This window comes from Podarcis cretensis, assembly GCF_951804945.1.
Source record: "Podarcis cretensis genome assembly, chromosome: 10".
In the NCBI taxonomy this organism is placed as follows: domain Eukaryota; kingdom Metazoa; phylum Chordata; class Lepidosauria; order Squamata; family Lacertidae; genus Podarcis; species Podarcis cretensis.
Window position 1 is genome coordinate 35,146,739 of NC_137179.1, and position 17,176 is coordinate 35,163,914.

Genomic DNA, 17,176 nt, shown 5'->3' on the forward strand with positions numbered 1-17,176 from the left:
ATGTAAGTCCCAAAAACAGTCCTTAGGAAAATAAAGACCAGGGTGCCCCTTTTGCTCCAAAAGCAGTTGACTGCAACAAAACATGTCTCTCTCATATCAGTCTCTACAGCCACAGCAGGTGCTGCAACCTTCCAACAGAGTTTACCCCTGAAGGCACACTCCTCCATTGTCCTCTGAGACAGACAGATGCCAAGAAGTTGACTACAGTTCAAAGTATTTCAGCCAATCCTGCTATTTCCTATTATACTATCCATTTTCCTTACGTGCAGCTGTCAGTACCTATGTCCCTTTTCAGGCTGCATGGTGTGCTATGCTCACTTAAGGAAGCTTCTGTGATATGCTCCGCAATAAATGCTGGCTTCTGTCGGCATTTAGATATTGCTACCATATTACTCAGTTTTACTTCTCATATATGCAGTCCCCTTTGAAGAGAGACTGTAGCTCACCAGTAGAGTACCTGGCATCTGCACATAGGGAAGTCTGAAATCCTGGAGAACTGCTGTCATCCAGGGTCAGCAGTGCTGAGTTAAATGGGCCAATGATCTGACTTGGGCTTATGTTCAACTGTCCCATTTTTAGAAAAGACTGAATGGAATTGTTCACTTCACTAAATAAATCACATAGATTTGGCTTTCCCAGTTTGCCAAATTGTTTTTATTGCACTCTTTGAGATCCCTGAGATGCAACCATAACCTGAAGACTATTTTGGGTTTTACTACCCTTTCCACACCCTTTCCTACAAAATGTGAATGCAAACTACACAGGGTGAGGCCCAAGCTTACTCACACTCAGAGGAGACACAATTGAATCAAGGGACATTGATTATGCAATGCAAATATATTTATACATACACTCTGCCAGCATTCCTACTTCCTTGCACTTCTGAAGACGGCACTTCTGACACTTTCTCCTCATATACATGTCCATCTCACAGTTCCCTCCATTTTTGCACTTGTATATAGCATTTTTGGTGATACTTCTTCTGAAGAAGCCTAGGGAAAGAACAATACATGCAAAATAAGATCTCAATATGAAACTAGTTTCTGTTTTAAAAGAATGAATTTATTAGTATCAACTCTTCAGTAACGCAAATACCTTTTAACCCAGTAGAACATATGTTCTGCTTTCATGGATATTTATTTCTGTCCCTTATGATAAAGAGATGTAGCTGATCTTATATTCCCATTATCCAAGTACCTGGAGGCCTGGATCATGATGTGTGTGCAACAGAAATATATGTAAAAGCCTAGAAATCTAGAATGTATTTATAAAAGGGATCAGTAAGTTCAATGTTCTTTCTCCCAAGTAGGTGCCTACTATTATTGGAAGTGCATTGTCTTCTGTGTGCACAAAAGGATTTCAGTTTCCTCTCCATCCTTTTCACAGACACACACACACACACACCGTGTGTCCCAATGGTTGGGGGACTTTCCAGAGCAGTTGGGTGGGGGGACAAGGGGAAGTCCTGTTGCATAAGAAGTCAACTCACACAACACTGGATATCACTCCTTTGTAAAACAGAAATATACCACCTCTAAAGTATATCTAGTTTATAATTCCCAGCTTAGACATACCTCTCAGTAACCAGCCACCATTTTTATTGCAGAATAATAAAACTGCTTCTTTTATTTAAAAAGAAACAAAACAAAAACCTTGCACTTCACTGTCCATTTGACGTTGCATCTAAAATGTCTTGTGTACAGTCTCCATTGAAATATATTTGACTGACACTGACCACTTTTGAAATGCAAATTATGTGGTGCTTTCACTCAGAGCCACATAGTTGCTGTTTCATAATTCCCTAGAGTTTAGTACATTTCCATACGGAGATTAAGGAAGGGAAAGGTTAGATTTAAAGCTGACTTCTTCAGTGCCTGTTGAAAACATTTTCCTACTTTTAAAATAAATCATAATCTGTTTTTTTATCTTAAACAGATTTTTAAAATCCATGTTTTATCAAAAAATCATCATCAATGCAAAAATGGTACCTGCAGACATTATTATTAGCAGCAAACAGGTTGATTTTATTAAGAGTTGATTGGATAAAGAAGTATCTTACATTCTATTGAGGTGAGAAATAAAATACAAAGCCTACAGAATATCTGTCTTACTGAAAACATTTGGTGATGCAAGTGCAATTAGCATTTATACACCAATTTATTTCAGATATGTAATAGTGTCCCACTAGAAGTTTATAAGATACCCCACTGAAAAAAGTCTGCTAACCACTATACTTTATCATCTGGTTTATTAAGCAAGGCTCCCCTAAATCTCCTAGGAACCATGTGCAAATTTGTCTCTCAGTTAGGAATACTGTGTCACATGCAATTCCATTTGTAATAGATTACTAAGAGCTACCTCAAGAAGTGATGCTCTGCGCACACATAGATCTCTGTGAACAAAGGAATGGGCAGGCCAGTCCACTCACTTCACTGACATTATTGGGGCGGCCATTCCAGGCAAGGAACTCCACCAACATTGGCAAAGGGAATGCATTAGAAATCCAAGTGATTACAAGATCAAAATGTCTGCACTGAGGAAAGGGAAGCTTTCAGCCAGCCAAACTTGCCATAGGGTGCATTCACTTCAATGTGCAGTCAGTCCTTGCCTCGCTTGCTAATCCTTTGCTAAATAACAAACGGCTCCACCACATAATCCCTGCCTTCATTCACAAACTCTTCTTCTGATCAATAAAAGCAAACAGAACTTCCTATTCAGACCAGTTAAACTACTTCTGGCCCATTACATGGTCACACATGTTCTACTTGCAATAATTTTGTTCATCCCACCTTTGCATCCTTCACAAGTCAGGGCATTATAATGGTACCCAGAGGCCTTGTCACCACAGACCACGCACAACTCCTCTCCTTTCGTTCTCCCCCCTGAAGGACCCATTCGAGTCTTCTTGGCTACAGGCATTCCCTCGAGGTCTGGCTCCTTTAGGGGAAAGTTATCAGAGGGTAGTTTTCTGAACTCATACATTACAGGCGAATACCATTCTTCAGGCTGTTGGGGATAGAAGCCAAAGCTGGAGTAATAAGGTGGCGAAGAAACGGGAGGCTGCACTGGAGAAAAGTGCACAGTGTTGTACTGTGAATAGGGTGACACATCGGAATCTTGCACTGGGGAAGTCATTGCCTCGGGAAGTAAACCTAGAAAACAACACAAAAGAACATTTTCTTTTATAAGGAACTTACTTCAACAGCTCTATTCCCTAAAAGAAACCCATAAATCGCATTGTGTTCATTATAATTTATTTTTATTCTTTTGCTGCTTCCTCCTCAACCTGTATTTATGTTCAGTCAATGTGAATGAGATAAACACCTTCCATGAATGGGTCCATGGCTGTGTACAACCAACACATTTAAAGCACATCCCATCCCCAAAGGAATCCTGGGAACTGTAGCCTGTTAAGGGTGTAGTTATGTAGGAGGAAACTACAATTCCCATTATTCTTTGAGGAGGAATGTGCTTTAAACGTATGGTGTCTGAGTGTATCTTTAAGCAATCCATTTGCTGTACTTCCTGGATGTCTCTCTCAATTAGCCAAGTTCTAAGCTATAATAAAGGTTTCTTTTCTGTTAAGACTTTGGCTTTTCCACCTGATTCTTAAGATAGGCTGGATCTACACTGATCTGTAAAAACACTTTTAAAGCCTATTAAAAACATTAGATAGTTCTCAGTATAATTTCCTATTGCCAACAGATCGCTGCTCTGCAGCGCTCTCTGGTGTCACATTTTTATAATGAATTTTTAATGTTATAACCGACCAGTGTAGACTCACTAGGAGCCAAAGCTACAGCATTCTGACATATAAACAAAAACATTATACTTTCTCAATACCTTGGGGTCCTTCTAGATAACAAAGTGGGATATAAATATTTTAAAATAAATACAAATTATGGAGCGGAAAATTGTCAGGAAATAAATACATTCCACTTACACATCCTCTGTATACACAAGCAAAAAGAAAAAAGAAAAAGGTTCTATGGTAGGGCAAAGGCAGAGTATGCTTTACAAATGATCCACAGGCCAAAATCTAGCTAGCAAATGCTGCTTGTTCCTGGTATTAATTAAAGGAATGCTGAACTAATCCTACAACAGACTTCTTGCATTCTTAAGCAAAGGTGCATATTCATAATAATTCAACACAGATTAGTTTCACCTAATTACAGGAGCTCTCTAGTATGTACTTTTGCTTTATAAGTTTTCCACACAGAGAACTGCTAGCATATATAAATTCATTCATGGTAGTCTATCAAAAGAAGGGATGCAGGTGGCGCTGTGGGTTAAAGCCTCAGCGCCTAGGACTTGCCGATCGAAAGGTCGGCGGTTCGAATCCCTGCGGCGGGGTGCGCTCCCGCTGCTCGGTCCCAGCGCCTGCCAACCTAGCAGTTCGAAAGCACCTCCGGGTGCAAGTAGATAAATAGGGACCGCTTACCAGCGGGAAGGTAAACGGCGTTTCCGTGTGCGGCTCTGGCTCGCCAGAGCAGCAATGTCACGCTGGCCACGTGACCCGGAAGTGTCTCCGGACAGCGCTGGCCCCTGGCCTCTTAAGTGAGATGGGCGCACAACCCCAGAGTCTGTCAAGACTGGCCCGTACGGGCAGGGGTACCTTTACCTTTACCTTTATCAAAAGAACAGAGCAAAAGAAACCAAAATAACCTATATGAGGAAATAACATGCAGGGCAAGGAGAGTACGTAACAAACTAAAGCAAAATGCGCTGTGCAAGTGAGTTAGTTTCGTTACATGACATAAAGATATCAGCTTCCTGAAAGCAACAGTGCAGGGAAACTTAGTTATACAGAGTCAGACTCTTGGTCTTCCCACCTCAGTCTTATCTACAATGACTGACAGCTGCTCTCTAGGAAATCTGACAAGTGCCCGCCCCCCATTCCTACCTAGACATGACAGGGATTGGACCTGATATATTTCTAAGCAAAGCAGATGCTGTAGAATTTCTAAAATGTTGGGTGCTTCAGGTAACAAAGGTCAGTTTCTAGATACTGATTTATGTATAGCAAAAACGATGTTATCTAGTACAGTATTTAGAACCACAAAGTCAGCTAGAAAAGCATCCTACCTTGAGGGGCTGTTAATATGACCATTTAAAAGACAAATCTAGTTCCTTCATCCAGTATGGCTCTCTCCCGCTTCCTTAACTTCCCAATACTTTACGGACAAGTGAAAATAAAAACTTCCTCTAAGACCAGCCAAGGAAACACTAGGACAGAGGTTATATAGTTTACTGATTAACTTTATTACGAGGAGCCAGTTTGAAAAAGTCTGAGAAAATTGCTATATAACATTTCCAGCATAATTTGTTAAAATCTGGAAAAGTTGATCTCAGAACATCAAAAAGAGTGTGGATAATCCCACTAACTTGTACAACCATTCAGATTCACTTAGTGGATTTTTTTAAAAATTATGATATGTTGCATTACTTTATGCAGCACCTGTCTCACTGAAACAGCTGTCAGGTATTGTATAATTCACAATGGCAAGCCTTTATCAGGTCTTTATCCCCACCACTGAGGCCAGGGCAGCTGAAACTGCCACTGACAGCAGGGAGGAAGGAGGGCAATGCCATCAGCTCCCCTCCCCTACACACACACACACACACACACACACACACACACACACACAATGCATACCTGTAAGGATTCTGCCAAAAATAACTAACAGACTATAACTAATGTTCTAGTCCTTTATTTAGCGTAGAGGGAATGTTGGGGGATTGCTTCCAGATAGGGATTGCTCTTTATCTCATTGTCAGAACCAAAACACCCAGAATCAAAGAAGAAATCAGGTCTAGGGTGAGGAATTTGCCCCTTTTTTCTAGGGTGGAAGATCTACAGCTGGCAGCACATCCCTGTGGAGACTGGAAATAATGTTTCATTCAAACATGTTTGTAAACCATGTTAAAGACCTAAAAATGGTGGGAAAGGAAGGAAATACATATCTCAGACAGATAATGTTTTAAGCACATTTCAAATTGCAAGTCAGATAATATGGAATGGTACTCTTCTCCCCTGCAGAAAGATTGTTGAGCCAGAGTATGAGCACTGGCATGTAAGGAGATCATGTCTAGGTAGCCTGCTGCTCCTGGCTACTTTGGAATTGGTGGGAATTCAACCCTTTTCTCACAAGTCATTTTATTTTCAACATTTAACTATAATTTAATTGTTGCTTTTTTAATGCCTTTGATCTTGCTGTCACTTTTGAACCTGTTTATTATCTCTGCTATATAAAAAAGCAAAAGCCAGATGTTGAATTTTCTGCCAGAAGCAGCTTGATAACAAGCAGTTAGCTAACCCGCCTTATGATCTTCTTCTTGTTTAATCATTTTTGACCTTTGAGAAATTGCATTTCTCTCTCTCTCTCAACACAACGAACAAAAGGATTCAATCTTTCTCACCCCTCTCTGTAGAGCCAAGAATATTGTAGATTTTCAGGAGCTCTGCAAGTGTCAGCACACTGTTCACACTGGTGGGAAGTAATATTACTTGCTAAATAGAAAACTTGCTAAACCTACAGTTTTGCTTCATTTCAGAGAAGACAGACAAGCATTGGCCTCAGTTTGTACCACATGTAAAGCCAGTCATTCGTAGAATATGACCATGGTGAGGCAATGCTTATCATGTCCTTGCTCAGGCCAGCCCAATATGTATGGCAGGCATCCCCAAACTTGGCCCTCCAGCTGTTTGGGGACTACAACTCCCATCATCCCTAGCTACAGTAACAGGAACAGAGGTCAGGGAGTATGGGAATTGTAGTCCCAAAACAGTTTGGGGAAGCCTGATGTATGGAGTATAAAATTCTAATTGCCACCCCCCCCCCCATTACAAATATAGTAATAAAATTACAGAGCTTTCAGTTCCCTGCCTTTTAATGGCACCCAAGCTTTGTTACTTGAAGCAGGCAGCTTACTCTACTCTATCTGAGGCAGCTGCCTTACACTATCATCATCATCATCATCATCATCATCATCATCATTAAAGTGTTTTACTCATAGAAATGTTTCAAAGCTACTTTCACACACAATAGAAGTACAAAGGACCTGCAGGAAGAGGTGATGGTGAAGGAAACATTAAGTGTCTTAGGAGGCAGTGGGAGAAGAGCCTAAAATAATTTTACATTATAAAGTTAATAGCACTGTTACATTTTGTTGCTCCTTTATAAATTAAAAAGCCTTCTGTAATATTTGTGCCAGGGAGCAACAACGCTTCTGAAAGTAAAAACAAAACAGCAAAACAATGCACAAATTTAGCAATATGTATTCTGATAAAATCCAGCAGCTGCTCATTAAAATCCCAGGTTTGCCACAGGGTTTGTAGGGGAACACACTCATATTGCATATGGCTCTTAAATATAATGATGGGGAGGGAGGCATTGCAAGACCTTCATAGGAACACAAAACAAGTTATGACCAAGGTGGTGGCAAAAATCCAAAGTATTTAATGAAAATATATTTGATCATTGTCTTTCTCCTGTAGTAATGCAATGGAAATCTTGTAGCACCTTAATGACTAACACATTTAGTGTGGCACAAGTGTTTGTCACCTACAGTCCACTTGTCAAATGCATCCTGCTATAAGACATACAGTAATCATTGTTGCTGCAACAAATTAAACAGCTGCCCCTCTAGAAGTCTTATACACTGAGTATAGGACTTTCTCTTTTGCTTTCAATTGTTAGATTTGCTTTATTAGCAACAACAGTAACAGATATATCACAGCTGACCATCCAGTTCAGAACTCTGTATACTGAGCCTCTTCAGTGTTTAACAGGAGTGTTTCTTAGCCCTACCTTGAGATGCTGGGGAATCAACCTAGGAGCTTTTGCATGCAGATTATGCACTCTGTGGGTGATCTACAGTCCTTTCTTTCCCATTATATTCTGATTTCATTATGCCATTTATAATTTTTTCACAGTTGTGTTACAAATCATAACACAAAAATGTATTGTAAGAGATTAGCAAAACTGAGTACTTTGAACAAAAAAAATCACATGTAGCTCAAAGGAGTTTATCAGAAAATGTCAGCGTTACTCCATTCTATGGACTGAATTAGCATTTTGCTTGTAATATATTTTTTTATTTACCAAATAAATGAGGAGCTTCGGAAAGAGAAAATCCATCTGCTGAAGGTAGGTGGGGACTCCCAATTAGGTTCATCTCTGATGCCATAGACTCTTGAATAGGCTGAGTTGCAGCAAATTAAGCTGAGTGTTGAAGGAAACCTTAAAAACATAAATAAAAACAAAATGCTACATTTGCTTGCAACAGCGGTCATTCTAAAGAGCCTGTCCAAATTTTCAGAAACATTCCATGTGGAGCATCTCCACGGATGCAGTTGTCTGGAGGGAGTAATGCGTGATTATTTCCATGTGGCGAGGCCTGTTTCTTAATTGTTATTCATTCATGTGAGCAGAGCAGCCTTTTTTTTCCTTTTTTTTTTTTGAGCTGGCACACCAAGAAAGGCCGCTATCAACTTGAAATGGTCACACATTCCCATGATGCATCTGAACTATTTTTACATATGTAAATCCATGGACGAGAGAGAGAGAGAGAGAGAGAGAGAGAGAGAGAGAAGGTGGGAATACTATGGGGCAGTATTCTAACCTAATAGTTACTGTAGTGCATGAACCAGACCAGGATTGTATATTTTCCCTTGCTCTGTTGTATGTTTCACAATATAATTATCGTGATAATTGTCAACATGTTGGGAATTCCAGCTGTTAATCGTAATCAGTGAGTTGTTTATACTAGATAGGAGAAAAAGTAGAATGAGTCACTTGCTAGGATTAGGGGGGAGGTTCTCTTAATGAAACATCAGCTCCCTAATTAAAATACAGTTGAGGTTATCCATGCATGGATAAAATAAACAATTTATTTTAAAACATCAAATGTGTTTGTTGAATGTCACAAGTACTACATACCAATGGGACCTCTTATGGCTGGAAAACAAACTGTCAGATTAAATTTATGAGAAGCACCATCATACAATTCCCTTAGATGTCCCAGCACCATATACTAGCTTCCTGTCCAACACCTATGAAAATATGCTAGGATTCTACCCTGTGGAGTTATGTACTGGAATATGAGAGAAATCTATTTTCCTACAGAAGGAGTAGGTCATGGCACGACACCTCGCAGAAGAGAACAGGAACAGCCATTTTATGATGAGCAGCTGGTTTCTGGCAGCTGGTTTTGGGCATCATTAAAGGGCTGCAAATTGTTATTTAATATATTATTATATTTTTACTGTCTGGCATGGGGGGGGGGCTTTTGAGATGTTTGCCAGGCCTTGGGTACTATGTACTACAATTTGGGGCACCATTACCTGCTCCACCTGAAGCAACAAAATATATTGGTCCAAACCATGAAGAGATGATAAGTTCTCAGTATGTATCAATAATGTTAACCAGAGGATAAAGCTGTGAAGAAGAGATTGGGTCTCTCAGACTATTTTTACACCCATACACCTGTCCTTTTGCTGAATGTCAACTACTGTATATGTCAAGGTGCAACTGGACTGGAGCTATCCAGCTAGCAGACCAGGGTGATTGCTGCTGGGATCAGTGATGGCCTAGAGACTTCTGCATCTGAAATATTATGAATATTCAGAGGAAGTGAAAGGGTGCGATTAATTTAACCCTAAACTTAAAGCTTCTTATTAAAGAAAAAACAAAAGACAAAATAATTAGAATTTAATCAAGTCATTCAGTCCCCAATTCTATTAAAAGTATAATTTTCATTGGAGTCACTGATGTTTAGTGATTTATATTTTATGGAAGGATTATAGGAATGAGAACTCAATCCAGCTTTGCTAGTAACTGTAACGCTTGCTGAAATTCTTAATTAGCCAGTCACTTTAATGCTTATTTTGTATTGTTTTAAAGGTGTTTTATGTTTTATCATTGTATATTTCCCTGATGTTTTTATGATACGACAGTATATAAATAGTTTTATAAATAAATAAATAAATAAATAGAAACAGAATTTAATCGGGTGTGCATAGTGTATAGTACATGTCAGTAACATCAGATTATTGGCTGGGAAATTTAGATGCCACAGTAATATTAATAATACATTATTCCGCCATAGTTTTTAGGAAAAAATGGTACTTTGGTAAATCAGTACATTTTACTGACTGTTATAAAAGAGATAGGAAGCATGCACCTACATGCTTGTTATCTTTAACTGTAATTGAAAAAGTGATTATGATAAGCCAGTCAGAAAGTTTGGTATTTGTAAACTTTTAATTTGCATTGTAATACTTATTTAGTCAATATTTCTCCATGCTTTATTCTGACAATGGGGAAATAACACTTGATCGCTACGACTGACATGGGCTGAAATGATAAAAGTGAGGTTCCAGGAAATGCTATGCTCACTCACCAGTGATTTCTTTTTCCTCACCTTCCTACATTCAGTCTCACCAAAGTACTAACTTCTGAAAAGACTGCTTATTATGAGACACCATATTATAGAAACTAACAGCACAATCCTAACAATGTTTAGTTAGAAGCGCTATTAAATTCATTGGCGCTTACTCCTTGGTAGGTGGGCTTAGGACTGCAGCCTAAGCTTGATTATTTGTTTTTTGAACTCTTTATGAAGCACACAAATTCCCGCACTTGTTAAAAAAATATGATACGGTGAATTTATTTAATTATAAAATTTCATGCTCAGTTTTAAATAGAAAATAATCCCCAAAATTGGTTCAATACCAATAAAACACAACAAAATTTACACACTTTTATAACAGTGTTTTCAAATGTTCCAAGCCAACTTCAATCCAACTTGGGAGAAAGGCAAGATATAAATAAAATAATAAATAATAGTAACAAAAACAAATTATTGATTAAAATCAATAAAGCAATAAAAACAGAGAAGAGTCACAAACAGTTGTATGTAACATATCAGAGAAATGATGCACTTATCACAGTATTATCCCCAAAACATTATCCACTAAAATTAACAACTAAAAGTAGTAGCTTACACTTGGTGTCTTCCTGAACTCTAGCAATAGAGACACAGTGCACTCAGTAGCTCTGCATTCAGCTCAGAATCCCAATGATTTTCAAAGCAAGAACATCTTTGTGTTGCTTTTCTCGCTTTTGCAGAAGGCTTCAACGATAACAGGCTGACTTTAGGTTTAGTCCTCTTTTCATTGGCTCAGCGCTGTCTTGGACAACGATTACTCATTAACAGTTCTTTCTTTGCTGAACTGTCTAAACAGACTTGAAGTACTGGAACTTTATAAAAACTAGAGGGAGCAAATCCTGGGTAGGATATACGTCTTCTGGGATAGCAATTAAAAACCATACTGCTACGTTTCAACTTGCATGAGACAATTATTGTATGGCTCCAATACAAAGTGGAGTTGCAGATACTGAAAGAAAGCAGAGACCTTTCAGATTTCACAGCTTCAGTCAGGAGTACCAGCTTGGCCCTATGACCGTGGGTGCCTGGGCAGCATGCATGGCACTGGCAATGAAATTTGTGGGTGCCCAGCCCCTTCAGGGGGAATTTTGTGGGTGCTCAGGCACCCAGGACCCCAGGAAATTGGCATCTATGACTTAAGTGATGCATTTTTAACACTAGTCTTAACCTTCTGAAAACATAAATAAAATCATCACAATATTGCTGAAAACAGAGACTGAACAGAGGTCAAATTACAACTAAAAATGATAACTGTCACTTCATATTTATATTTGTCTAACCAATACCCCCCACCCCCAAAGTGACAAATTGTGACTCTTGTCTTGGAAATCTCGCTTTCAAGTTTCACATCTGAGAGACAGGCAGTAAAAGACTACAGAATTAGGTTGCAATTCTAACCCCACTTCCTAGGGAGTAATAACCACGAAATTCAGTGGGAATTACTTCTGAGTAAACTTGCCTAGGGGTGTGCAGCTTTGTAACCGCCCTGTAGGCCTGAGGCCTCCTGGCCTACCTGAATGCTTAAGCCTAGTAGCGAGGCTTGGGCCTCTTCCTCCACCCAAGTGTTTTGTAGGTGGGAATTACCACTTCTTTGTCATGTCCTGCCCAATCCATGTTGTGTACCATCTTGATTCTTCAGCAGGTCAGCAGACTGGGTCGCATGAGACTTCCATGGGTCACTTTTTGAGTCACATGACAGTCCTGCAGAAACAGCTCTCCTGCAGAAACAGCCAATAGGAAATGAGAATTTCTCCAGTTCAGGCCTGTTTATACATGGGGCATTTACTGAGGAGGAGCCTGGCTTTGCTTATTCACTTGTTTACAGGCAGCTGCACAATCTAATACGCGAGATAAAGGTAAAGGTAAAGGTACCCCTGCCCGTACGGGCCAGTCTTGACAGACTCTGGGGTTGTGCGCCCATCTCACTTAAGAGGCCAGGGGCCAGCGCTGTCCGGAGACACTTCCGGGTCACGTGGCCAGCGTGACATCGCTGCTCTGGCGAGCCAGAGCCGCACACGGAAACGCCGTTTACCTTCCCGCTGGTAAGCGGTCCCTATTTATCTACTTGCACCCGGAGGTGCTTTCGAACTGCTAGGTTGGCAGGCGCTGGGACCGAGCAGCGGGAGCGCACCCCGCCGCAGGGATTCGAACCACCGACCTTTCGATCGGCAAGCCCTAGGCGCTGAGGCTTTAACCCACAGCGCCACCTGCGTCCCTAATACGCGAGATATTCTCCTCTTATTTCCTCCCTGTTCAGCTTCTGCTGTCTTGTTTTGTTCATTCCTCATAAACTGAATTTTTTCATTTAAGGGAACAAGTGTGCACTTTCTCCAGGTGTAGGCAATCCATTTCCTGGCTAATCTGGTCAGATTATGGCCTGTCTAGGGCCACTTTCCCCGACTGTGTTGAAACATTTCCTTCTCTATGGTTTGTCTGTCCTTTCTAGGAACTAAATATATAACTTTAACCCTTCCTTTGTCCAAAGGCCCTGCCTTTATATCTCTTTTGCTCTTCTCTCCCTAAAAGGGAGCAGGGAGTGACTATTTAACCCTTCCCCTCAAAATAGCCCCAGTGTAAATAAGTAATTCTGATAAAGGGGATACTTTGCTGTTTAATTATGATCACATTACATGGTGGCCATGCAGTTAAAATTTCTTTTAAAAGGACCTTTTGGACATTCATCATGAAGCACTGTGCTGAGCCTAGAGACATTGTGTATACTGCCTGTGTGAATACTAGCGTAATGCCAAGATAGCAATGCTTATAGAGTGTACCCTGAGGATCATCTAGTTCAATCCCCTACAATGCAGGAATATGCAGCTAGGGGGTTGAACCTGCAACCTTTGCATTATCAGCACCGTGTTCTAACCAACTGAGCTGTCCAGCACATTAAATGTATAGTCATAGTCCAGTGAAATGAAGGAGGTCATACTAGGCATGGGTAAAAATCAGTATGGGGATGGGGGTGGGCTGGATGGGGGTGAGATCACAGGTAGTTTAACCCTTCCATCCTGCTGTGGCTGCAAGATAAATCCCCTTTTCCAAATCCAATGATTGTATTGAGAGGGAAGCATCCATTGGATCAAAAGCCGAAACAAATATGCACACAAATGTGCAATTTGGTTTTTTTCCTTGGCCCTGCTTCTTCTCATTTCTAAGATACCCCGTGGGTCTTTTAACACTGTACATAACAGTTTATATTATGCTCTGTACTTCGCTTTCTCATAATATTGTTTGGGGCTCTATATTTAGTTTCTTCATTGCTATGGATCCCATTACACTTTTCCTTTATTCATATTTTTACTTTGCCTGTTATATCTGCAACTGTTCAAGGTCTCTAGATAGTATTCAATGCTAGTCCTACTAAGGATAGATCCATTGAAGTTAATAAGTGTGACTAACTTAGGTTCATTAATTTCAGTGAGTCTGCTCAGAGTAGGAGCTTGAACACAGCTCTCTGAACTTCCCAATGCTATAAACATGACCAAATTGGAACCAAAAAATTATACAAAGAATTGTTAGAATTAATTAAATATGACAGTGGTAGCCTGGAAATATGCACTGAAATGTGTGTGCAGGGATAATTATGTTAAGTAGTAATTAGTGACTAGGCCATTGTGGAGCAGAACATTTATGTGTTTTTAAAAAAGAGATGCAACAAAAAATCTCTTAACGTCTTTACTGTATACATGCTTATTTTATCAGTTTAATCATTGACTACATGTTGCCTCATATCTCCGGTACTTAGGCTTTTAAAGTCAACAGATAATAATGTGAAATAAATAAAACCTTTGTCACCCACTGCTGCATAAGATGTTACGTAACTATCCTAAAAATGAGAAACCTTTGAACAGACTGCCAGTAATGCACACTGTATTAGAAAGAATTGAGTCAACTCTGATCTGGAAAGGTATTGCTAATTCCAGGAATTAATCACATATTTAAACCTTTTCTGCAAAGGACATGTTTCATGTCATGTCATGTCATGTCATGTTATTCTTCTCTGTTCTACCCAGGACCTTCCATGACTTCTTTCAATTCTGAAGGATAATGCTGCTGTCTTTGTTTCTTCCTGTGTTGTTCTAACTAATTTCAGTTTTATACCTGTTGGTATATTGCCTTGCTAGCTCTGCTTGCATTTTACTTGGGATACTCCAGTCCACTGCCTTGGTTGTATGTCATCCTTTCCTTCATGTGTTGCTTCACAATGCCCTTCTCCACACAACAGCTAATTAACTAATGGAATTCCCTGCTGGAAGATGTAGTGATGATGACTAGGTTGGATAGCTTTTCAAAATGGCTGCATTTCAGTGTGGTTTAGCCAGTATTGCAGAGCTTTCCAAACTGTGTGCCACGACACGTTAGTGTGTCGGCTGCAATATGTAGGTGTGTCGTGCAAATGCTCCCAGAGCTCGTCCCAGAGCTGGAAAGGGGTTAGTTTAACCTCTGGTTTGCTGGTAAAACTGAAATACTGTGATGCGTGAAATGATGTATGTCTAAAAAGTGTGTCACCAGCATGAAAAGTTTGGAAAGCTTTGCTGTATGATGTATTATTATTATTTATTAAAATAATCCATAGATCACAGGGTGGTTTACCATACAAAAACACAAAAATACACACTATAATAACAGACAAAAACAATACCCCCCTCCCCCAAATAAAAGGATGTAGATTGTTTAATTAGCCAAAGGCCTAGGAGAAGAGGAATGTTTTTGCCTGGAACCTAAAGCCTCCTGAGGAGATCATTCCACAAATGCAGAGCCACCACAGAAATGGCCCATTGTCATGTTGCCACCCTCCAGACTTCTCATGGAGGGGGCTCACGAAGCAAGGCGCCATCTGATGATTGCAGGTGTAGTGGTTAGAAAGTCAAACCCATGTTCAAATCCCCACTCAGTCATGAAGCTCACTAGGGTCACCTTGAGCCAGGTACTACGTACCTCTCCTTCTACCCTGCCACACAGGGTTGTTGTTAGGAGAAAATGTGGAAAATAAATGTAAGTATAAATTTTAAAAATCCTTATTACAAAGACAGTATCCCTGTTACTTAGGAGCAAAGAACAGGACAGAATGCTCACTTCCCAACTAGTGTGTCAGCTCCCAAAGGCTTCTGGGTGGCAATAACTGGAAACTGTATGCCTAACTACGATGCCTAACTGTTCTGAGGTTTTTTGTTTGTTTTTTTACAGTCAAACTGTATATAAATTTTATGAAATAAATGAAATAACTAACTAACTAGATGGGCCTTGCTTTGATCATGCTGGGTCATTTTTGCATTGTTTCATTTATAATTTTTATTGCCACCCAGAGAGGCTGGGGCAACCCAATCAGATGGGTGGGTTACATTCATTCAGTCATTCATTTCCATCTTTCTTCCTGATACGTTGATTTCATTCATCCAAGCTGTACAAATTTTCATATGATTTAAAATGATAGCATTGCAGAAAAAGGCCATCTTTCTTTCATCTTTAGATTATGCAAATACTGTATATATTTCTATCCCAGCTGATTATTATAAGAATTTTGCAATGTTAGGGATTTGCTTACTGAGTTTGATTCTTTCCCTTTTCCCTCCTTTCCCTTTTTCCTTTTCTTTGGTTTCTGTAAGTCTGAGGGCAGGGATTGTGTCATTTTTATTTATATGTAAACTGCTCTGGGAGCCTTTTCAGGTGAAAAGCATCTCACTTCTTGCTCCTTGGCTGCTCTGTTTTCCCCTTGCTGCTCTGTTTTCTGCCTTACCACAAGGTATGAGGTAGAAACACGTTCAGAAGGAAGTTAGAGGTCATCAGCAATGGTGGTTCAGGTGCCTTTAATAATATTCTGACTTTTCACTTACTGACCGATCACCAGGGCCAGTCCTGTCTTTTGGCATAGTGAGGCAGACACTTCAGGCAGCAGATTCTGTGTGTCTTAAAAGGGCAGCAAAGTGTTAGTTACTCAATTCATTATTGCTGTATATTTTTAACGAACAGAGAGGAAGAAAAGTGCTTGTGGGATTTACTACCTCAAATACCAGAATACCTTGGCTGGCCTTGCATACTACATAATTTAACTTGGAGAACATAATTTAACTTGGGTTGCCGCTTACTGTTCTGATTCAGGCAGCAAAAAATCTTGGGCCAAGCCTGTTGATAAACCCTGATAAAATTTCCTAATCAAAGCATGTCTCACATTCACAGTGCAGCTTTATTAAGGCCCATATAACAATAAAGCCAAGATTGCTATCAGTCATTGTGCAGTGATAAGTGTCAGTACTTTAGATTGCCCAACTGATAAAAAGCATTCCTATTAGCATTTACTATGAGACTTGTCATTAAGCAATTGACCTTTTAAGATCAAACACATTTTGCACTCCTCACTCACTCTGGATATTTTAGTGGGATAATCAAAATTATTGCTCACATTTAAGGAGATCTGAGGGGCAATAACAGCCTAGCCTACCTCACAGAGCTGTTGTGACAGGGAATTTAGATTAACCTAGGTATGCCACTTTGGGCTCATTTGAGGGGGGGTGTAATATAATTACAAAATAAAAGTAATAGGGACCCCACAAAAATCATAGTGGGGGATGAATTCAAAGGGGATAGGAGAGTCCAGCTTCCCTTCCCCCAGAAACACCTGTTGGGTAGAAGGATTGCAGTTCCTTGTGTTGGTGGCACCTGCTTTTCTTAGCCAACAAAACTCCTCATCCCTCCTCCTTTGTGCTGCCCTTCGCCCCCAGTG

The 17,176-nt window shown here is 40.0% G+C and overlaps 1 protein-coding gene across 4 annotated transcripts in view; it reads right to left on the reverse strand.

Annotated features, from left to right (window-relative positions):
- Window positions 1-12,165, reverse strand: part of NR1H4 (nuclear receptor subfamily 1 group H member 4) — a 31,572-nt gene extending 19,407 nt beyond the window's left edge. For 2 of the 4 annotated variants that reach the window (XM_079993884.1, XM_079993881.1), the window contains exons 1-5: window positions 11,966-12,165; window positions 11,009-11,401; window positions 8,106-8,243; window positions 2,790-3,152; window positions 852-992 (exon numbers count right to left, since the gene is read on the reverse strand). In XM_079993884.1, the coding sequence (XP_079850010.1) occupies window positions 852-992; window positions 2,790-3,152; window positions 8,106-8,190 (589 nt within the window). In that variant the 5' untranslated portion in view covers window positions 8,191-8,243; window positions 11,009-11,401; window positions 11,966-12,165. Of the gene's footprint in view, window positions 1-851; window positions 993-2,789; window positions 3,153-5,085; window positions 5,182-8,105; window positions 8,244-11,008; window positions 11,402-11,965 lie in introns of those variants that run through there. The other 2 variants (XM_079993882.1, XM_079993883.1) reach the window with 2 other exon arrangements.
- Between the last annotated feature and the right edge of the window lie 5,011 nt (window positions 12,166-17,176).